Consider the following 21033-nt stretch of genomic DNA (forward strand, 5'->3'; position numbering starts at 1 on the left):
GAATAGCGGATCCCATACCTATACTGATCTCGTAAATATGACAATAAGAAAACGATGGACGGTAGAATATGCAGTCCGGCGGCAAACGCCGTTAGGAGTGGATATCGAAACGGTCTTACAGCACAGCCATAAGAGCGGAAGCGTGGGGTAAAAGAATAGTAAACACCGCTATTTTAGACGGTGCTGTGTCTTCCTTACTTTTTCCTATTTTGGAAGGATAATATTACAAAGCTCACATCCTTCAACATGACTGAACAATAGCCATTGTTCAAAGCTGACAGTTGCTTTCACACCATATATCGTACAAAATGAGCCAACGACCTTCCAAAAGCCTGCTCCTAACAAGGCCGGGAAGCTCACGGGTTCATCTACCTCACGCACCACCCCACCGCCGCTTCAACCAAGAATTTTGCATACACCTTGTGTAGCATTCCCGGCACGCCCCCAAGCGGATCCTCTTTCGGTGTTGTTGTTACTGCATCAAATGATATAGCCTTGAGCCTAAATTCGGCCTCTTGTTTCTGTTCGTTTAATTCTGCAGTGAGAGCAAAGAAGTTGTCTAGATCGCGGGGCTGAAATGGCGTTTCTTTCGGAGATAGGCAGCCCCGAAACAGTAATTCCGTTGGTGACTTTTCGAGGACAAGAAAATGGTTCGTAAGGACAGTTCCTGTTCAAGATCGATTAGCCAGATATTAAAGCAGCATCTAGGGCAATAGGGACTTACCAGGCTCAAATTTGTCCCGCCCCAGCTCCTCAGGAGTCCACACATCGGTAGCATTCTCGGGGCCCTTTGTAAACTCCATTATTCTCCTCTGTATTCTATATCCTGCGTCCAATTAGTCAATGCCAAAAACTCTTTAAGCATATAATAAATACCATATCCTCCCCACATTCCTCGGGAAAACTCCTCGACTAACGCACTCCCCCCTCGTTTCGCATCCTCTAGCAGCTCGGGCCTTAGCTGTCCAAAAGGTACTTTCCGGACGCATGAATCGTGAGAGCTGGGAAGACTTCGAGGATTGAGCTGCTTCAATACTGGATGTTTGAATAATGAGTCGGTTTCCGGTCCAAATGGCTCGAACTCGCATTTTCGAGTCCACAGTGCGAGTCCTCCAAATACGACGACGGGACCACCAGCCAGGGCCTGGGTGAGGCGAATAAGCCGCCGGCGGGTAGCTGTAGAAATAGGCATGACAGAGGAAGATGTATGGATGAAGATTGATTCTGAAGTGCAAATCGAATTCTGTACCACAAATAGAAACCAATTGCTTCTGAAAAGGTTAAAGTCGGAACAAGGAGAAATGAAATAAACCCGAATTGACGTCGAACCATTTCGGGCCCTAGTTCGGGCCGGAGACGCTCGTTAAAGCAGGATCTCGGGCCGTGCCATCGGCGCTACGAGCGTCCGTGCTCCTGCACATCGCCGAGATGGGAAAGAATTGAAGAATGAATTCGCTTGTTTTGGGACGAGAGATGCAACAATTCCTGTTTTACAGCTGTGTCATCTAAAAGAAATAAGTAGTATAAAGGCCACATTACGGGGTAGATAAGGAGGCACTAGGTGTACTGGGTACTAGGCACAAATGGCTACACAGACACCGATGGAAAACGTCATTGCGCATCACATGTAGATAGGAAAAGATGGCAGAGATGGCATTGCAATATATATGGCCGTATGGGTATCTCTGTGCATAAACAATAAAGCAAGCTCAGCTCATCCAATAAGAAAACTGTTCCCATGTCCCACCCACGTCCTAGTCCACCTAGCCAACAGGAGAATAAATAGATGATTAAGAAAAAAACAACTTGGAGAAGACGACTACATTCTTTGCATCATCATTCTCGCTCATGCCCACCCTATGCAAGATGCCAAGCCCCCTAAAAATCGAAGAGCCAAAGAAAAAAAAGAAAAAGAGAAAGATAAGCCAGAGCTTGGAGAACGAACAAAGCCAAACTCCAATGTGTAGCCTGGATATGTTTTATCGAAATAAGCAAATTTGCCGACCACCTTTTAATGCAGCATCGGATCATGACATCAGCTGATGGACCTCACGGGATGTCTTCCTTTTCTTCTCTAGTTTCAGCTTCGGAACCTCCATGCCATCTATTACCATCTTACCCTCTCTCAGCACCTTCCAATGCTTCTTCAACAGCTCTTCTTTCACCACGAGCTCAAACCCAGCCAAGAAACAGAAACTAATCTCCAACCTTGCCAGTTCGACCTCGCTGACGCCGCCGACCTTTGCAATCTTCGTATGCGGGTATGATAGATCCTCGAGCGCCTTCATGGCTACCCGCAGCCCCGCAAGGACCAGTCGATGCGCGTTTCGTCTCGTTACGGGGATGGCGCGCTCTTCGACTGCTAGGCGGTGGATGTATAGCGATGTGGCAAGGTATACGGCTGTGCTCATGGGGCAGAACTGGTGTAGTCGAAGCAGATACTGGTGTACCGAGATGGGTGGTTCGTTTTTGCTGTAAAATTTGCGGGTGATGGCGCCATGCTGGAGGTTCAACGGCTGGGAATCTGCGCCGACAACGACATATGGCTCTGGTTGATGCAAGTTCGGGGCTGAAGACGAGGGTGTCGAGCGTTTAAGATGGTCGTGTTTTAGGCGTACGCCGTCGATCGAATAAGCGTCCTGTTGGGCTATCAGCTGGGCTGACATGGACGCGCTGTACGCCTGGAGCCTGTTTCTGCTTACACTTCCGGCCGAGGAACGGCTCTGCTTCTGCAGTTTCTGTTGCTGCTCCTCTTGTTGGCGCTTGACCCGCTGTTTCCTCATCTTCTCTTCTTGCTCTTCCAGTATGGCCTGCGCCCGCAGTCGTGCCAGGCTCTTCTCGGAGTGCGACCGCGCAATGCTCTCTTTCTCGGCCTGCATGTTGCTCATCTGAGGGTCGGTCGGTGTCTTTGGTGGAGGAGTAGGCGGGACGTCGCCGGTGATGCGAACCAGCAGCTCGACGCTGGTGCTGAGAAGCTGCAGCGCCTCGGTAGGCTTGAGTTTGAACAGGTCATAGTCGTCGTTGTTTGTGGATGTTGAGTCTGCGGGGCTCTTGTTGCTGTCGATGGATAGTCGAGGATCGGATGATGGTACTGGCGGCGGAGGAAGATCGCGGACAGGGCTGGGATCGAGAGAGGATGAGTCTGGCTGCTGCAGCTGTATCGCCATGGGCGCCTCGATCTGCTGCGTCTCGGTCGCAGCAGAGGAGGACATGGCTATTGTGGTTATCGTTATAGCTGTCTCTTGACTCTGTTTGAATATTCTCCCAGGTTCACAAAGATGCACGCGCAAGATGGTTGTTGGAAGGGCGTCGAGATCGCAGCCGAGGTTGAGTGTGGTGTAGCCGTGGCTGCCGCGCGTGTTGTCGCAGAACTTGTCTTGCTGTCGCGCGATCGCTCGAATCTTCTTTTTTCTCCTTTGCTTCTTCTTTTATTACGATTATTCGTCTATATCGCTCTTTATCGCAGGGTATCGTTACGAAACGCAGTCGTGGATGCGCCGGCTCGGTCGATTGCAGGCGGCAGGAAATGAGATGCTGTAGCTCGTCTGGGCTCTCCCATGTTCCCTCCAAGGGTTTGATCGATCGTCGTCTTCCTTGCTGCGCCCGCTTGATCTTCTCTGCTGTCTCCTCCTTTTTGTCGCTGCTTCGAGCTTTCGGGGCCTGCGGTCGCCACACACACGATGTTCGTTTCCGCAACCGGCTTTTGTCGGGAGGCGAGGCTCGAAGTTGGAGAAAAAAAATGGAATTCCTCCCGCGCTCGATTCCAGTTGGCCGCGTGATCAACCAAATGTTCTGCCGCCAAAAAAAAATCGTAGGGGCCACTATAGTGGACCGAGCACCCTATTTCTTCAGGGTCTTGAGACGGCTGGAGCTTGAGCAAGAGAAAGGCGGACGGGCAGATGGAGCAAAGAATGGGCAGATGAGCAGATGCTGGCCACAGGCGGCTGCTTGATCTGGCTGATGATTTGCTCGATGCGGCGACCCCTGGAAGCCGGCGCCTAAATTAGAAACCCCACGTGTAGCCAATGTGAGATTTGATGTGATGCTGCTGTGATTCATGGCATGGCGCGACTAATGGTATTACGAGCTCGAATCACTCGATATTGCTGCTGGAGGTGAGCTTGTGATGCACAGATAGAGACAGATAGAGACACGCATATTATATCTTTTCTGAATCCTTTGAAACATTCCATTCTGCAATACTACCAATACTACCGCTATGACTCGATACGTGTACATCGCTTGCTTGCATGCATATCCATTCCTCTTTCAAATGGGGCATCCCACTCATTCATCCACCCTCTCTCCATAGAATCAAGTACCGGTACCGGTTATTTAGCACTCGATCCACACCAGCACCTTTTTTGACGGGCCATCAATTAAGACACCTTTCACTAAGAGGACCCTTATTTTCTTTTTTCCTGCTGTCCGAAATGCCTGCTAAATCCAAATCCATTACTCGTTCCGTCAGAGCTTGACGCCACCAGGGTAGCTTCTTCTCCCCACTCTGGCAATTTGACAGGCCGAAAACAGAGCTATCTTACAGATCGATCCATCACACTTATACCTATGCTATTGATATCTTTACCATAGTGACACGGCGGGCGGTAAATGTACATTGAGCTGATCCTTTGAACCGTCTCCCCACGCCAGCTACACACCATCGATGCACTAATTCGATCCAGATGATTAATGATCTTTCATAACCGCCACCCATTAGTGCTATAAGCTACTGAGATTCTTACTTATACCGGCGTCTGCCGTGAAGCGGTCTAGACTCTACATGGCAGCTGCATCGAATCAACTCAATTGGTCCAGCGCTGCAAAGATCCCGCTTCAAGCACGCATTTATTTAACAAGACAAAGCGAAGAAGCGGATCCCATGCAGCATTGCCCTGTTTTGTTGTTATAGTACTATTATCATTCGGTGAATATGGCTTTAGCGGCATGTAAGTAGGACATATACTGATATGTTCGTGTCTTATTGGATAGATCGGTTTAAGAAGGCGGGAGAGCGAAAGACGGCAACCAATCCTGAATGCAGGCTGCAGTAAGACTCACACCGATACTGCTATAAATAAATTAAATATTGATTAAGCGGTAACCGCGCACTAGTAGACAAAAGACGTGGCTTTCCAGGATTGTGTGCTGAAGAATGGGCGTACATTGCGCATATATGCATTTTCAACTATGAATTAACATCGAACTTGGCGTGTGATGAAAGCAGCATCACCATAATAAAACGAAGACTACTTCTTCTGGCCACAAAGGCTTTAATGCATTTGATTCGTTGACCACAGCCGTCTTAGTGCATACATCGAGTCTGAGATGACTGGCCCTCCTTGATGTTTGTCTCTATCCGCCAAAAACGCCGTCTACTTACACGCATCCGCAAATCGCTTAACCTCCCAGGAAAACAAATTGAAGCTGAAATGACCTGTACAATGATTCAACACCCTGGCGCAACGCTCCAAGTACGCATGTCTGATGGAACTTCTGGGCAGTGAGACGCCCCTAACGGTCTAGATGTCAATGACTACATACAGGAATCAACGAGTGAGATAAAGGAGGAGACCTGTCATTGCTATTTGCTGTTTCTCATTATTTGTTAACGTAATTTGTTATTAGCAAGGTGTAAGATCCATGTGCAATCCGTATCTGGTTCAGTTTTGCCCACAAGATTGATCAAAATGGGTAGTTCCAGTATAGGTATCCAAATCATTCCAATCCTCCAACTTCTTGACAGCGTCAAGCAACAAGTACGCACAATGTCGCGAATGCTCGTAATCTCCATACTTGTCATGGTACACCGTCTTGTCCCTAAGAATTTGTGCTAATCCTAGAAACATAAAAATACAATGCGTGACGTGTTCCCTTCTCTCCCCAAAGACACCAAGCTCGCCGTCTAGCACCTGCTCCCACACTTCTCCCTCTGCTACCTTGGTTGCCTCGAGATCCTCGTAAAACACCCACGGAGCTTCCGCTGCCTCCATAAACTCATCGCTCGCGTAGCTTGGGCAGTTTGGCGGAAGCCATGACCAGGTAAGCTGGTCGAAGCGGCACCCCAGTTGCCGAGCTTGTGCAGAAGAGTTACCACAAGGGTGGAGTTTGCTATTGGTTTTGGTTGGAGAAGATTCGTGCACGTCCAAAGTCAACGCCTTGGAGGAGAATGTCGATTTGGGTCTTTTCGAGGGCGTCGCCGACAGGGTGGTGGTGGGAATGCTAATTATCGCGACGATGGCCAATATACAGACAATAGCCACACATATTGGCCACGCATTAGTCTTCTTTTGGCTCACAGAATGCGAGCATTCGCATGACAATGTTTCTGGTTGAGGTCCTAAAAATGGCTTTGTTGTTTCATGCTCAATTTCATCGTCAGAGCCTTTCTCCGCATCGCTACTCCAGATCTCATTCGCTTTCAACATGGCAAAAGCCTGACAAAGTCAATTTTGCCGTGCTATGATCTCTTTTCTTTCTTTCTTTCTTTCTTTTTTTTTTTTTTTTGGCTTTCGTTTTGAACTTGTAAAATTAAATCTCAACTGGCCGCCATACAGCCAATGTGAAGCTCGAGTATACCTTGCTCAAAGACAGTCATGCAGTCATTTTGTCAGTGAGAATGGTGATGACGTGAGCAGGTCTGTTATGCGTTTGGCGCTCACAACATCTTACCTGAGAAGACCAAATCTGGGAAATACGTTGCAGGCTGGGTCTGAAAGCATTGAGATTCGGTTAATTTCGTTTCGATTTGTTTTTATGACTTTGATTCTGTGGGCTGATGACTCCCTAGGCAGTTGCCCTTCATAGTTGCACTGTGCGCCAATCCAAGGAAATTATACAAATTTAATAATGGACTCAAGATCTAGTTGCGAGTCGGTACACGATGCCAGTGTTCGGTTCTTGCAGGAGATAGAAAAGGCACCCGATTTTCGGAAAGAAAAGAAATGGTGGCGTACTCTGTCTTGGGCAGTTATAGCGCCGTGGATTTTGTGCATATTTTTGTTAGGCGTCATTGTTGCCAAAGCCAACACTGCAGACCAGTGTTATTGGAAAGGCAATGAGCTAGGTCGCATAACCTCACTGGTTGCCTCGGTATTCATGCTGACTCTATTTGATAGAAATTGCGAAAAGAGAGTCTGCTCCAGCCCAAATTAGGACGCGATTTACAGGAGGTCTGCGCTACAACTCTAGTAAGCAGCTCTTTCGCCAGCTTGAGCCCAACCAGCCAGACTATGTCGGGTTCCCAACACCGGAGATCGATGCGGCGTGGGATGAACTAATATCCAGTAGGTGCTGTAGAATGTTTCAATTCACGACTAGCTAACTGGAGATAAAGCGACTGATGTATTTCTTACAACTGACGAGATGCGAGAGAATGTGCGAAACCATGGTACCTTTGCTGATTTACCCGACGGTGATGTACTCTACACAGACCCCTTCAGCGGTCTTTACCAAGCAGTGTATGCAGTACTTTCCTCGTTGAGTTTCTTTATCTGATTCTCAGTTTTTCATGTTGAACTGACAGAGAATTCCAAGTCCCTCTGTGTTTCACGAACTTCATTGCCTGGTATGCCCCAGCTCCTGTATCTCTCATGGCGCCGACCTCCACTGACTCTTTCTCAGAACAAGATCCGCCGCGCCATTTATAAAGATCACTATCCCGAAGATGTCAATGACATATACTGGCCTCATATCCGTAAGAGCTAACGAACTGGTCTTTGAAAGTTGTCTGACGTCGTCCCCAGAGCACTGCATGGACAGCATCCGCCAAAGCCTCATGTGTACGGCAGACTTGACGCCAATCCCTGAGGCATACACGGCATACAAGCCAAACGGATCTTTGGAGCCTATATTTCAGGTATTCCATACATGCCGCGACTTTAAGGCAATTCAGAAATGGGCAAAGACTCGAGACTCGTTGGATGATGCGGTTTGGCGATTGAATGCGGAAAGATTAAAGCCTGGTAGTTTGGCCCAGTAAGCTGTAGACTTGATTATTTTACACATAGAACAGAATTTGATAAGATATTATCACGGCATCTTGTGTGAGGTCACATGGCAACTCCTGGAACTGGATGAACAATCTTAGCCATGTCCTTTTACTGTCTGTTTTGTATAGATACTATGTAATCCAAGTAGTACATGTAGTTAAATAATCCCGATATAAAAGCTACCAATAATCTACGGCACTACCGAGTTGCCTTCCTCCTTACCCGCTGACTTCAGTGCATCACGATTTTGCTTCATCGCCCAGCTGTGAATTGCATCAAAATTCCGACATGTATGCACCTGCTCGAAATCCGGAATCGCAAATCCGGCACCTTTGGAGAATACGAGCGGAATGGGCGTCAGGTCCGACGTGCACTGGACGAGCTGTCGCAGAAAGTCTAGGCAGTGTTCGAGATGCAGTACGTTGGGCGGTGACTCGTCCACATCCGTAGCAGGACCGTACATGTAAGTATCAATCGTCTGCCGCAGTTTATTCACGCAGTGCAGGGAGTGCAAAACGTCAGGGCCGGCGCGGTACAAGTTGTCATCGGGGCTTTGGTCTACAGGCACTTGTAGAGTGGCCCGCTGCGACTCCGTAAAGGCGAGGTATCGCGTACCGATGAGAGCCTCCCAGTTTTCATGGATCTCAGCGGTTGGGCGGCCCACATAGCTAAGCCCAGGGCCGTTGTCCCGAAACATGGTGCCATTGTCGTGGAACTTGATGCCGCCGGTGAACTTGTGCTGCGACACCTGGATGGCTGGAGTTGCCAGCACTGCCGACAGGTTAGCCTCGTCTTTCGATGTCAGAGGTGATATGAGTATCGAAACACTTACACATCTCGTTTGAGAATCCAGTAGAGAATTGTTCATTGCGGTGAAGTCGAATTGTTTGAGCGAAGAAGTATATGGCTAGACCCAGGCATATTGCTGTCGACAGTTTCCAGAAGAGCTGTGATCGGGGCTTTGGAGCCAAGACCACGGGCGTATCATCGTCAAGGCTATTGTCTAAACGTTTTTCAGCCTGTTCAGTGTCGTTAACCCTCTCATACCGACCCCATTTTAAGCGAAAGAACTCCAAGGGTTTCATAGCGACAAGACGCAAATTTAGGCAACCAGAATGCTTCTTCAATAATTACAGTATAAAGTTTTACCTTGCATACTAGGTACCTAATTGCACGCACATAAATTAGTTTCCAGTAAATTACAAAGGCGAGCTCTTAGAAGTTGAACTTCTCATTTTGATTCTTGTTATGCACATGATGACCAAGTTCGGAGGCTTTCTTCATGCTAGCATGACATCAGCATGTTGTTGGCTGCATCATCTTTCACCTCAGCATTACGATCCTACCAACGCCGATGTAAATTTGCACCACAGCTCAACACTCACCCATGATAGGCATAGTCCTCCATCAAAGAGCTGCGCTGCCATATTACACCAACCGAGGCACAACGAGGCTGAATCACCACCCCTCCCACCCAGACATCCTTCTGCTAGCTCGCCATGGAGCACTTCAGTTTCGACCAGGACTGGAAGAATTTTGCTGAAAAGAACAGCCTCCCAATCCCCTCCAATGCTATTCCCGAACCAGGCCCCATCGAGGCCCTGGACATTGATTTCTCTCAAGCTAGGCCATACCAAGCCGAGGCGGATAAGAGCTGGGCTGCAAGCCACCCCTTCTCATCTGTTGGCTATGTCTCACAGTTGAAGACTTTTGTCATCTCTGATGGTGTAAAGCTGAGCGTCAAGATTTCATGTCCTGGCATCGGTCGTCTCAAAGAGAAAGGTATCCCCGATCCGTATAAGCTGCCAGTTCTTTTCGTCACCCACGGCGGTGGTTGGGTTTCAGGCAGCCACGTCTCTGAAGAGGCCTGGTTGCTGTGGCCTCTATACAGAGATCTCGACTTCATCACCATTAGCGTCGAGTACCGCCTTGCTCCTGAACACAAGTTCCCCACCTGGATTGAGGATTCATGGGAAATCTTGTGCCAGCTGGTCACTGATAGCTCGCCATTCACATCTGACATGGGCGTGTCTTGTGATATATCGAAGCTCATCCTGATAGGCTCTTCCTCAGGAGCGACTATTACTGCTACTCTCGCTCAGCGTTGTCGAGATACGTCCAAGTCTGTGCTGGGGGTTGTCCTCAACGTTCCGGTGCTCTGCCACTACCTGCACTTTCCAAGCGAAACTGGGATATCGGGCTCGTATTACCAGTGCACGGAAACATATCTTGGGTCGCGCGAAATGGCCACCTGTTGGGATATGGTGATATCTCCCACCTTGGGCGCAGATCCTCAGGTCTCTCCTCTTCTCGGGGCGATAAAAGGACTTACTCCACACTTTATTTTCGTGGCTGGAAGGGACTGCCTTCGCGATGAAGGAATCCTATACGCAAAAAGATTAGAGGATAATGGCGTCGCAGTAAAGCTACATGTATATGCCGGTGTACCGCATAACTTTGCACATTACGAAGAGTTAAGTGCGACAGCTCGGTTCTGGCAGGATTTGAAACAAGGTCTTCAGCAATGGCTTGCAGCATAACACCTAAATCCCCATAAACCATTTCACATTCGCTATAACTAGTAATATTAGACAATATGTTTTCCTCCAAAATGACTATTCCAAACATCTAATTCTCCCTGACGTGACATCCTGACTTGCCAACGAAAACCTTGATTGGCTCTGTCCGATATCCTTCTACCTCAGCCATGTCCATCAGAAATTGAGCGCAGTGGTGCGCGTGCTCGCCCCCCGCTGTGATCGAGTCGACATACTTCCACCCCTCCGACAGTGCGCGATACTGTCTCTTCCATAGCGTAGCGCAGTGGACTATGTGGTCCCTCATGGATGTGTAGTAAAAGTCCAATGCCCCGAGATCCTCCACCTTGAGTGGTTTTGTCCTGGCCTCATCCGCGTATGGCAGCCATGATCCGTCTGCCTGATAGTCTTGGATGGACTTTGGGTCAGTGCATTGGCCAGGCAACCAGTGGTTGGTTAGGATGTCGTATTCACAGCCAAGGGCTTTCGCTTCCTTTTTATCATGGCCGCATGTCAAGTAACCGCTGTGGGTAGCAAAGAAGCTAGCATTAGTCGATGGTTGGTTGGTAGCAGCATTGGAATGGGCTTGAGTCGAGCACTCCGAGATCTGATGCGTGGTCCGGAGGGTTGTGAAAAGAATCAGCGCCAACAGAATGCAGTTCACTGCGAGTACTCCAAAATTGCAGTACGGAACGAGCCTATTCGTTGTCCAAGAGTCGCGCGAGTAGAACCACGTCTTCTCCGGCAGCTTGCGTGGCAGTTCTTCATCGTCGATAAATGGGTACGTCTCTTCCATTGTTCAGAAGCTGAGTATTTGATTATACAGAAAATTAAAGAATACAATGGCCGACTATTCCAAGTATGAAGGAAGTATTGGGAATCAAAAGGTGTGTCAGCCATAGAAAGTCGCATTTACATTTTGGAATCAGAACCAACAGCAGCTGATTTTTCCAGCAAGTCACAAATCTCAGAGATCTACATCAGCAATGTTTTCATAATATTATACGCTCTACTTATTACGTGAGAAAAAATGCCAAAATCTTTTTAGGTACACGGTCATTCCATTTGGAAATTTTTGTGGCGATGATGTGAGCATCACGGCATCACTCAGTGTAGATGGAACAGCATTTCGTCGCCAACCAACATTCGTAATGAATACGTACGAATCCCCAAAAACATAAGTACTGATCGAATTACTATTGACTTGCAACTCAGTCTGCCAAACATACTCTCATAACGAACAACAACAATACTTCCTATTCTTTCCCATCCCACTCTCGCAACCATGCGCTTTCTCGCCGTTCTTATCACCCTTGTCGCTGTCGCCTCGGCCGCACCACAGTATACAAACATCGCTCACGAGGGCAAAAACGATGTCGCCGAGACGGATGTTGACAGACGCGACCGTGGAGGAATTCCTTGGTAGATTATAAATGTATGAATTCTATCAGATGCGGTGAGAAGAGACGTTACTAACTGGATATAATTGTAGTAAGTGGTGGTCTACTTGGCCAAGCTGGAAGAATTAGTCTAGATGCAATAAATTGGAATTTCTATTTCGTCTGCAAACATGCTGCCAAAACCTCTACAATTTCTTCTCGTTCTGCACGCACCGCAGCCAGCAAAATACTTGTCCCCTCATAATCCGTCGATGTAGCGTCCGCTCCTTTGTCCATGAGCAGCTTGAAAACTTCCAAGTGACCATTTTCCGCACAAAGCCGGAGCGGCGTCCGACCAAGGCCGTCCTTTGTGTCAACCCTCGAACCGTTTCGCAATAGGATCGAGACGATGGCCTTGTTCCCTTTACTTGCGGCAGCGTGAAGTGATGCATCGAGCTGACTCAGTGTATTTTTATGGCGGGTTATCACTTTTGGCATGGTATCATCCTGAACATTCTCTTCTGTAGGGTCCATAATATCATTCTCAGGCTCGTACAAATCTGGCAGAAACGATGCTTGGTCACTCAGTTGAACAGCGCTATTCCACTCAGTACCCGTCTCGTCATGTACACTGACTGGATATTCGTTTACTGTAGTGACGGGTTTCATACCCATATGCGTGGAATCTTCATTTACAGTTTCGGCAGATCCGGATACGATATGCGAGGTCTCGTGGAAATCCAAAAGCATAGGATCAATGTCAATCACACCCGGCGTCCGGCTCGAGGCACTAGGTGGCGCAATATAGTGAGGTTTAGTGGCATTGTCCGTACTCGTAACACAAGGATTCGTATGCAGAGGTGTTGTGAATTCTACCGATGGCAGTTGTGATAACTGCCTCAGGCGCTGGCAGTTATGGCACTCCACGAACTTCGAATGCCCCGCTTCTAGTAGGTTGTGCCAGAATTCTTTTGCCTGCTCAGCCAGCTTTTCTGTCTGTTTTGCCTTTTCGGCCATCTTCTCACCTGTCGAATGTTAGAGTATAGTCTGTTTAAGATGAAAGCCAACTTACGGTATCTCCTTTGGGCAATTCGATTCTGCTCCCGCCTCCTCTTCCTGTCGTCCTGATATTCTGAGGACGGTCTTGTATGGACTTTAGTGTTTTCTGACTTGCTCGAATCGTAAGAATCATCCATGGTGACGGATGGTATCCAGTTGCCTGACTTCGGGGTACCAATGAGGGTAGTTTTTGTAGGAGGTTATGCCCTCGACCAACAATGATGAGGTTATGGGAATAAAAGGCTACGTGTTTCGTCCAGGCCGATTATCATACGTGGTTCAACATCAATAGGAATAATCGATTGGAAGAACTTGCTGCTGTATAGCTGCTCTTTTTGACTATTCTGTTCATAAGAATTCAGATTCTTTCCAAAGAAAATACAATACTAAGTATGGAATAAAAATGGGCCGCACATGTCAGACAAGGATGTAAAGAGCTGGAGTATATTTCCTCTTTTTGACTATCATATTCGTAAGAACTCAGATTTTTTCCAAAAAATACAATCCTTAGGATGGAATAAAAATGGGCCACATATGTCAGACAAGGATGTAAAAAGCTGCAATATTTCCCCTTTTTGACTATTCTACCCGTAGGATTTCGGATTCTTTCTGATACTTAGTATGGAATAAAAATGGACTTCACATGTTAGACAAGGAGGCATTGTGGTCGCTGGTTGAGGCTTGCATAAGTTTGCAGTTTCTATGTTATAGCCTTACAATTGATTGGCCAAAAATAGACCAACGGCTCTATCTACGCAGGCTCTTGTGGGTTGTTGGGAACTTTTGACTATTGAAGAGGAGCGTGTTAGGTATGATCCACTTTCATACACATATTTCAATATTTCTGTTTGTGTGTGTATTTTCTTTTGCGGCTTAGAGTTTTCTTGCAGATTTCTTGCCTAGTATGAATAAATATCTCTAGCACTGGTGGCTTATGGTGATTAAGGGAGCTATATGTGGCATCAGTCTTCCAAGTTGAACCCTGCCTACTATTTCCCCGCGGCTACCCTACTGAATTGGAAGGCTGAAGCTGAACGAGGGGCTGGTTGACAGGGGCTTGGTTCCCTAGAGATATCTCCACCAAATTCCACCACTTGAGTTCGGCGCACAGTTGGGGTAGATTTGAGCGATTTCTTTGTACCACCGACGAGAGGCACTTTTTACGACGTTGCCCATATCCTGATGATGGCGCTGTTCGCTGATCGTTTGTGAAATGTCGGTTTTTTTTGCAGATTGCTTGCAATACTAAACGGCTTAAACTGCCAATCTTAGAAGGTCCTCGGCTGCGGAATGGTATCCTATTGGCTGGCTCCTTTGGAAGGTTAGGGTTCACCTCGATAGTGCTGCTGTTAGGTTACGAAGTAAGTCTAAGCTAGATGCGAGTTTCGCTCTAATTTAGACCAGAGATAAGAGACTGGGATTGTCAGATCCTGCGACGAGGATCACGGAGTGGGCGCGTCACTACCGTATCTGTTATTACATGCCACTATGGTTAGACTTGATTCAGGGCCAGGGGTCTAAATCAAGATCCTTTGTTGAAGTGAAATCTAACCGAGCCGCTGCTGAACTAGGATCCATCCAATCACATCATTGCTGGGAGGCCTAGGAGTTAGTTGATGTTTCGATGAGTCCTCTAAGTATTATTTCCCAACTTGACAAACGATCAAGCGTCTGTCTTGTTGAAAGTTTTGGTGCAGAGTTACTCGGAAGATGAGCGAAGAGGAGAAACGAAATATTCCCGGTGTGACCATTCCGCCCAACTATTGTAATCCTGCAGGTTTTGACACTGTTAAATCGTTTCTTCAATCTGGATGAAAACAATATTCCATTTTACTACATTTGCATTGGTCAATAGCTGTGGTTGATATGCTGTTAGTAGCTACTAATGGAATCGAGCCCCACCTATTTTGTTTGACCAGAAGGTCTCGCCTCTTAGACAGATCGATCACCACAGGCCACACCGAACTCACAGGTCCAATAATATAATCTCTTATTTGACCAAAGAGGCTTCGATTCAATTGATTCGCTCCGACTACAGCTGTCTTAATACGTATATTGAGTCTAAGATGACCGACCCTACTTGGGACCTGGCTCTATCCGCTAAAAGCGCCGTCTACCTACAAACATCCGCATATCGCTTAACCCCCTAGGAAACAAAATGAAACAGAAATGACTCGAATAATGATTTAACACCCTGACGCAACCTTGATATCCACCACTGCTGACTGGCCGTTCTCAACGTGAGTAATGGCCTCCTTTAGCACTCCCTCTAGATCAGCCAGCTCACTCACTCTGGCAGCGAAGATGTCACCATCCGCAGCCGCCTTGGCGATACCGGAGTAATCAGGCGCGGGATCGAAAGAGATGTTGATCTCTTCGTTGGTTGCCTGTGAACCCAATCCTTCGGGGTGAACCAGCAGCAGAGACCGTCTGGGAGCGTTCCAGCCTATAACACAAAATGTCAGCACACTACTATACCGCACAAAGAAGGAAATATTTGAGAAATTTCTGTATAGCTTACCCTTGTTGTTGAGCACAATAGTCAGGATGGGAATGTTGTAGCGTTTTGAGATCCAGTAGACGCTGCCAGGAACAGTAAAGAGATATGTGCCGTCACCAACAATCTGAACGACAAATTTGCCCTTATTCTTGCCCCCGTTCTCAGCATCTGTGGCCAGCTTCATACCCAATGCACCACCGCCAGACCAACCCAAGCCGCCGCCACCGCAGTTGATCCATGTGCCAGGGACTGAGGGCTGGATGTTGTCGTAGACGAAGAGGGTATTGGTCACGGCTTCAATGGCGAACAGAGTGTCCTCTGGCACAAGCTTCTTGATCGTTCGGCACAAGTAACCAGTTCCAAACGTGCCATCGGGGCGAACTTCAGCTGCCTTGGCGATTTTGGCAAGACGTAGATTGTGCTCCTCTTTACGCTTCTGGACAATTTGTGTGGTGTTCTGGGCCTGCAGCTTCTTCGCATTTTCACCAGTCTTGAGAGCCTCGGTCAGCTGCTCAATGGCAGTCTGAGTATCAGCACGGTAAGTTGCCTCGGATTCGATGTAAAAGACGGGCATCTGCTGCTTGAGAGGATCGAGGTCGATGTGGAATACCCTGGCGTCTGGGTTTGGCTTGATATGGGCAGGGATCCATGGGACGTCAGCATCCAGAACAAGAATGACATCAGCATCGGGAATAGACTTTTCGCCGCCATAGTTGAGACCCAGAGAGGCAGGGTGATCAAAGGGGAAACACATATCGCTGCCTCCACAATCCACTACTCTCAGGTTGGGAACCGTATCGGCGAGTTTGACCAAGGCTCCTGGGAACTCGTGGTTTCTGCCGCCATATCCTGTGAGAACCAGAGGTCGTTTGGCACCGGCCAGGGCATCTGCGATGTTATCAACAGCGTCTTGGGGCAAGCTGCCCAGCTTGATGGGCTTCCAATCACTCTGTCTCAGTTGGTAGGGCTCGATTTCTTGCTCCATGACTTCTCGTGCACCGTACAGATATACCGGGCCTTGCGGTCCTGATTTGGCCCACTGCAGCGCACGATTGACCAGTTGCTTGACATTTCTGCCAGTCTTGAACTCGCCGGTGTATCGACAGTACTGGGCAACAATTTGCTTCTGGTCGGGAACATCCTGAATCCAGTGAATGTACTCGGTACGGGTGCCACGATGTTCGCCCTCAAGAGTGAATGGTGATAAGCCGGCGAAGATGAGAACTGGGGCTCGGCCACATGCTGAGTTGTGAACGGCCGCTCCAAGGCCCTGTGTGCCGACGTCAACGTGGACAATAACAGCCTGAGGCTTGCCGGTTAATCGGGCATAGCCATCTGCCATAGACATGGCGACCATCTAATTAACGAGCATGAGCGTCAATCTTTTTTTTTCTTGAGTTGTTCATATGAGACTACAAGTGTGTATAAGACGCTAAATGACTTACCTCGTTGGGACAAGTAATCATCTTGGGGAAATTTCCCTTGCGTTCACGAGCCCCCTTGACCATCGCCTCAATGATACTCGGGTGGTCAGATCCCAGATTTACGAAGCAGTGAGTGACACCGGCTTCCCATAGCGCTTCAAAAAACGCCGACGAGGCCGTGTACATGTTGTTGTAGTCTGGTTTCTCCATGGCTGCGGTTGACGCATGTCTGTGGTTAGCACTCACAAGAGCAGAAGATGGGACTGCTCTTTTATCAACGAGACTTCGGCCTCGGGCTCTGGATGCGGATTCGGGAGCTGTTAAACTTGACGAGCGCTGACAACTTGTGTGAAGCCGGGTGTATGTGCTGTGAGATGAAGCTACGGCGCCGGCTATCGGTGCAGTGGGGCGGTTTCTCAAGAGGGCGGCCGTCAGTGACGTCCCTGAGCGATGTAGAAGAGGCATGGCGTCTTAATTATTTGAATGAAGGGCTTGTTGCAGAATTAGTTATATGAAGCACGACTAAGCTTATCAAACATCATGATTGAAGAGTGGTGGCAAGTGTAACCGGAATCGGGAGTTTGGTGAGTTTGGTGGTTTTGGAGCCGAAGTGAGCTCCGATGAGGGGCTTGCTCTAGGAGGGTGGGTATGATGACGGTGTTCAGCATCCACCTTGTCATGTTTCAAACTATCTGAGCGGCAATGTGTTCTGAATCATATGAAGCATCGCCGGGAAGTCATATGGGAGCTGATATGAAAAGGGATGGAATATCTGATATAGCGCCAGTGACTTACTTGAGTTGTGAGGCAGAGAGGATGTATGTATGGATGGCTACTAGCTTCCTGCGTGGCTACTTAGGCGCCAGACGTCTCAAGCATCAGAGCCGCGTTTTAGAAGAGTGTGTGTTTGGATTTGATGAAGAAAGAATATTCTGGTTGGTTGATTTAGATGAAATCGAGGTTTTGAATGCAGGAGATGACAAGAGATCAGTCAAGTGATAGACGAGGCAACACGTACAAGTATTGGCCAATGGAGGATATGCAGCAAAAGCATGGCATCGACATAGCAGGAGCCAGACCAACTTGGGCAGTTATTTTGAAAGCTACCCACGGACTAAGGATCCCGTTATCTAATCGCCATGCCATCTGGGGCCCGCGTATGTACATAAAGTCCGGTGATGCGCCTGTGAAGCCGCGTGATGTCCCCGTAATCGCCAATCTGGGCAATCTGAGAGGTTGTGCCGTGACTGGCCGCGGGTCTGAAACCCCGATTAGCTCATAAATTGACAATTTCCAGCACTTTAATGCCCCTCTCTCGGTAATAATGGGAGAGCCTTTGGTTAGTAGGAACGCGGGGTAGTGGAGAAGGGAGAGATGGCTCATGTCCATAAGCTGAGGAGACATTCAGGCTAAGCCTGTTTACGACTTTGATTATTTTGCATTTCTACTTGCAGTAAGTAGTCGTGATATTTGTATAAATATCCTTCCAACCTAATACATGGCAGTAAAAGCTTTATACAGGTATAATATGGCCATTGCATGAATGGTAGGTAGATGAAAATGAAACATGCAAATCATATGCTCTATTCAGAGTGTACAACAGCAATCGAGATACCCGCCCATAGCCGGTTCTGTTTCCGAGACAAAACAAATCGATACGTACTCTAAATCAACAGTGCCAGAACGCCACCGGAACACAGATCTATTAAGCGAGCTCACTGCCGAGATCCAACCATTAGCTGCAGTGTTTCTCTTCGATAGCAATATTCATATTGCCATTTGATATATATACTATAAGCTTAATGGCTGCTAACCTGATACAGAAATAATAAAAAATTAGCTACGTGCTGTCGCGATGACTTTAGGGAATTTTGGTCACCCTGTAATAGTGTGCATATAAATGATTTGAATACGCAGATGATTATATATAACCTTCATCGCCGCCGTAAAATAACAATGAAAAAAAGACTTTAATTTTACTTAGTTTCATCTCATTTGGTAAAATAAGAATGCATTTCATGACACTATATCGAGACTGCAAACGTGTGGTATATTATGATAAATATCAGAAGCATAACTAGATATTAAGCAACATGCACGCTTCCTCCTACCTTCATATCCTCATAGCTTTCCCTCTATCTAGAAAAGAATGCTCTGCGGGTTCTGAAGCACATTGTTGGCATCATAGCGACCTTTTATCTCTCGCAGCTGAGGAACCTTGTCACCCCAATAAGTCGACTGTGCAGTCGTCCTATCCAAAGAGATATCAATGTATCCAGCATATGTCATGTTCGCTGCTGGAGCTGCCTGCTTGATCTTATCATGAACCCCAGAAACAAAATCTGATATCGTTGATGTCAATGTTGGTACGCCAATAGCATAAGACTGGTACATCATAATTGCATCGCGGTGTGGATATGCAGTTGCGTTATATGGAGTATCGGCCATGGCGCCTCCTTCAGAGTTGAAGATGATAAACCAAAGTAGTGTTCCTGCATCCGTGCTACCTGCATAGTTGAATAACGTGTTGATGGAATCTTGGCTTAGCTTGTCGCCTCTTTTGAATGCCAATGATTTGCTGGCGAAAGGCGTAGCAAGATCGCTTAGATACAGCGCTGTCGTCTCTCCAATATGAGCCAGACTTCCAAGCCAATCTTCGACAGCAAAATTAACAACTCCTCCGGTAGGAATCTTGTCCGCGATTCCTGTTTGGTCGAATTCGTCTTTGGTGCCATAGAAAGTGCCGGTGATGAGAGCTCCAAGGGGTTCCGCGATGAACAGTGTTGAGAAACGGCGGTCGAGGTTAGGATCGTACACCAAGTCTTGCCACTGTGCAAATACAGGTGCCATATCTGATTGATTGCCGAAACTGAAGGCGTAGGTGTAATCGACGACACTGCCTGGCTCGGGATGAGTTCTGAATACAAATTCGGTGACGATGCCCATGCTGGCTCCGGCTCCTCGAATGCCCCAAAACAAGTCTGAGTAGTCGTTTTCGTTTGCTCGTACAATGGTTCCATTGCCAGTTACGACTTCAACTTCGACGACGTGATCCAGCGCAGATCCCCACATTCTTGAACTGGGGCCAAGTCCTCCCTGTATTAAGTATTAAGATTTGTGCAAAACAACTCACAAGTATGCGAAAGTTATATACTTACCACAGTTGCATGTCCACCAACTCCAACTCCGGGACATGTGCCGTGTGAAATGGCTCTTCCACCGTTTGTGTGCAACAGCTGGTCAAGATTGTCCAGTCTGTGGCCTGCTCCGACGCTTGCTTGCCAAGTATCGTTGTTCATCTGGAAATCCTGCAAATTTACCAAGTCGATCATCATGCTGTTGTTCTGTGACGCACTCTGAGCAAAATTTCTGAGATTCATCGTCAATACAACTCTTTTTTACCCCCACCGCTGATACCCTTTTGGCTTCTTACCCATAAGAGTGGCCACCAGACCTAGCCTGGACTTTATAGCCATTGTCGCTGGCGCATTTCACCGCCTGAGAAACTTCAGAAGCATTGTTGGGCCGAATGACAATCTGAGGATATTCAGAGAGAGCGAGATTGTATAATTTGTTCCACGACTGATCCAAGATACTCGAGGACAGGTGGTAACAGTCTGTGCGATTGTTGCAAATAGCACTCACGCAAGCCTCGATGGGCGTGGAATTGCCGGAACCCATTTTGGAAATCGTCTTCTCTACAACTTTATGGATCCAAAGATTGATACATAATTTCGATATGAAGAGCCCTTCGCTCCATATATATACTCTCCCAAACGGCGGATTAGCCTGTTTGCAAAAAATACGAGTCCCCTGGAGCTACTATGCTGTAAACAGTAGGTACAAAACGGGTGCAATCTTTCACATGCTTTGATGTGCAGCTCAACTCAGACTCTTTCTTCCTTCTGGGGGTTGCAAATAGCGAGCTTGCTCTCGGTACTGCGCTAGGCTGCTACGCTAAACATCTACCAGAGAGCCAGATCCTCTCCCTTTTCAGCAAACGAGCCAATAAAGTGCTGAGTAAGTGTGACAATTTTCTGAATATATTGGTTCTCAGAGCTTTCTTCGATGTGATAGATGGTTTGGCTGCTCCATATGGAGGGCCACCTGCCTTTGTAGTATTAGTAGTTGGGTAGCTGTACG

General features: G+C 47.6%; 10 protein-coding genes across 10 annotated transcripts; 2 read left to right on the top strand and 8 right to left on the bottom strand.

Annotated features, from left to right (window-relative positions):
• Positions 1-24: 24 nt before the first annotated feature.
• Positions 25-1273, bottom strand: GGI43DRAFT_171800 (uncharacterized protein). Its single transcript, XM_083199722.1, has 3 exons — positions 877-1273; positions 725-826; positions 25-667 (listed from the first exon to the last, which is right to left on the bottom strand). The coding sequence occupies exons 1-3, from the start codon at positions 1190-1192 to the stop codon at positions 369-371; spliced, it is 717 nt and encodes a 238-aa protein (XP_083065515.1). The 5' UTR covers positions 1193-1273; the 3' UTR covers positions 25-368.
• Positions 1274-1738: 465 nt separating this feature from the next.
• Positions 1739-3369, bottom strand: GGI43DRAFT_171820 (cyclin-domain-containing protein). The gene has a single exon (XM_083199723.1). The coding sequence runs from the start codon at positions 3210-3212 to the stop codon at positions 2028-2030; it is 1185 nt and encodes a 394-aa protein (XP_083065516.1). The 5' UTR covers positions 3213-3369; the 3' UTR covers positions 1739-2027.
• Positions 3370-5209: 1840 nt separating this feature from the next.
• On the bottom strand, positions 5210-6860 carry GGI43DRAFT_394879 (uncharacterized protein). The gene has a single exon (XM_083204809.1). The coding sequence runs from the start codon at positions 6426-6428 to the stop codon at positions 5664-5666; it is 765 nt and encodes a 254-aa protein (XP_083065517.1). The 5' UTR covers positions 6429-6860; the 3' UTR covers positions 5210-5663.
• On the top strand, positions 6613-7981 carry GGI43DRAFT_429816 (oxidase ustYa family protein; the record flags this gene model as incomplete). Its single annotated transcript, XM_083209173.1, has 6 exons — positions 6613-7066; positions 7119-7286; positions 7337-7460; positions 7537-7567; positions 7624-7696; positions 7746-7981. Exons 1-6 carry the CDS (start codon positions 6850-6852, stop codon positions 7979-7981), a joined length of 849 nt encoding a protein of 282 aa, XP_083065518.1. The 5' UTR covers positions 6613-6849.
• A 103-nt stretch (positions 7982-8084) lies between these two features.
• GGI43DRAFT_171852 (oxidase ustYa family protein) lies at positions 8085-9283 on the bottom strand. The gene is made up of 2 exons (XM_083199725.1): positions 8824-9283; positions 8085-8762 (listed from the first exon to the last, which is right to left on the bottom strand). The coding sequence occupies exons 1-2, from the start codon at positions 9074-9076 to the stop codon at positions 8182-8184; spliced, it is 834 nt and encodes a 277-aa protein (XP_083065519.1). The 5' UTR covers positions 9077-9283; the 3' UTR covers positions 8085-8181.
• Positions 9284-10575, top strand: GGI43DRAFT_171851 (alpha/beta hydrolase). The gene has a single exon (XM_083199724.1). It carries the CDS (start codon positions 9491-9493, stop codon positions 10529-10531), a length of 1041 nt encoding a protein of 346 aa, XP_083065520.1. The 5' UTR covers positions 9284-9490; the 3' UTR covers positions 10532-10575.
• Positions 10576-10619: 44 nt separating this feature from the next.
• Positions 10620-11324, bottom strand: GGI43DRAFT_380027 (uncharacterized protein; the record flags this gene model as incomplete). Its single annotated transcript, XM_083202921.1, has 1 exon — positions 10620-11324. The coding sequence occupies one exon, from the start codon at positions 11322-11324 to the stop codon at positions 10620-10622; it is 705 nt and encodes a 234-aa protein (XP_083065521.1).
• A 757-nt stretch (positions 11325-12081) lies between these two features.
• GGI43DRAFT_429818 (uncharacterized protein) lies at positions 12082-13103 on the bottom strand (the record flags this gene model as incomplete). Its single annotated transcript, XM_083209174.1, has 2 exons — positions 12082-12932; positions 12980-13103. The coding sequence occupies 2 exons, from the start codon at positions 13101-13103 to the stop codon at positions 12082-12084; spliced, it is 975 nt and encodes a 324-aa protein (XP_083065522.1).
• Positions 13104-15152: 2049 nt separating this feature from the next.
• On the bottom strand, positions 15153-17076 carry GGI43DRAFT_420610 (thiamine pyrophosphate enzyme, N-terminal TPP binding domain-containing protein; the record flags this gene model as incomplete). The annotated part of the gene is made up of 3 exons (XM_083207839.1): positions 15153-15412; positions 15488-16823; positions 16912-17076. 3 exons carry the CDS (start codon positions 17074-17076, stop codon positions 15153-15155), a joined length of 1761 nt encoding a protein of 586 aa, XP_083065523.1.
• Positions 17077-18952: 1876 nt separating this feature from the next.
• Positions 18953-20713, bottom strand: GGI43DRAFT_171929 (FAD-binding oxidoreductase). Its single transcript, XM_083199727.1, has 3 exons — positions 20324-20713; positions 20049-20259; positions 18953-19986 (listed from the first exon to the last, which is right to left on the bottom strand). The coding sequence occupies exons 1-3, from the start codon at positions 20569-20571 to the stop codon at positions 19030-19032; spliced, it is 1416 nt and encodes a 471-aa protein (XP_083065524.1). The 5' UTR covers positions 20572-20713; the 3' UTR covers positions 18953-19029.
• Positions 20714-21033: the final 320 nt, after the last annotated feature.

This window comes from Trichoderma evansii (assembly GCF_050947405.1).
Source record: "Trichoderma evansii strain SZMC 28006 chromosome Unknown GGI43scaffold_2, whole genome shotgun sequence".
NCBI classification, from domain to species: domain Eukaryota; kingdom Fungi; phylum Ascomycota; class Sordariomycetes; order Hypocreales; family Hypocreaceae; genus Trichoderma; species Trichoderma evansii.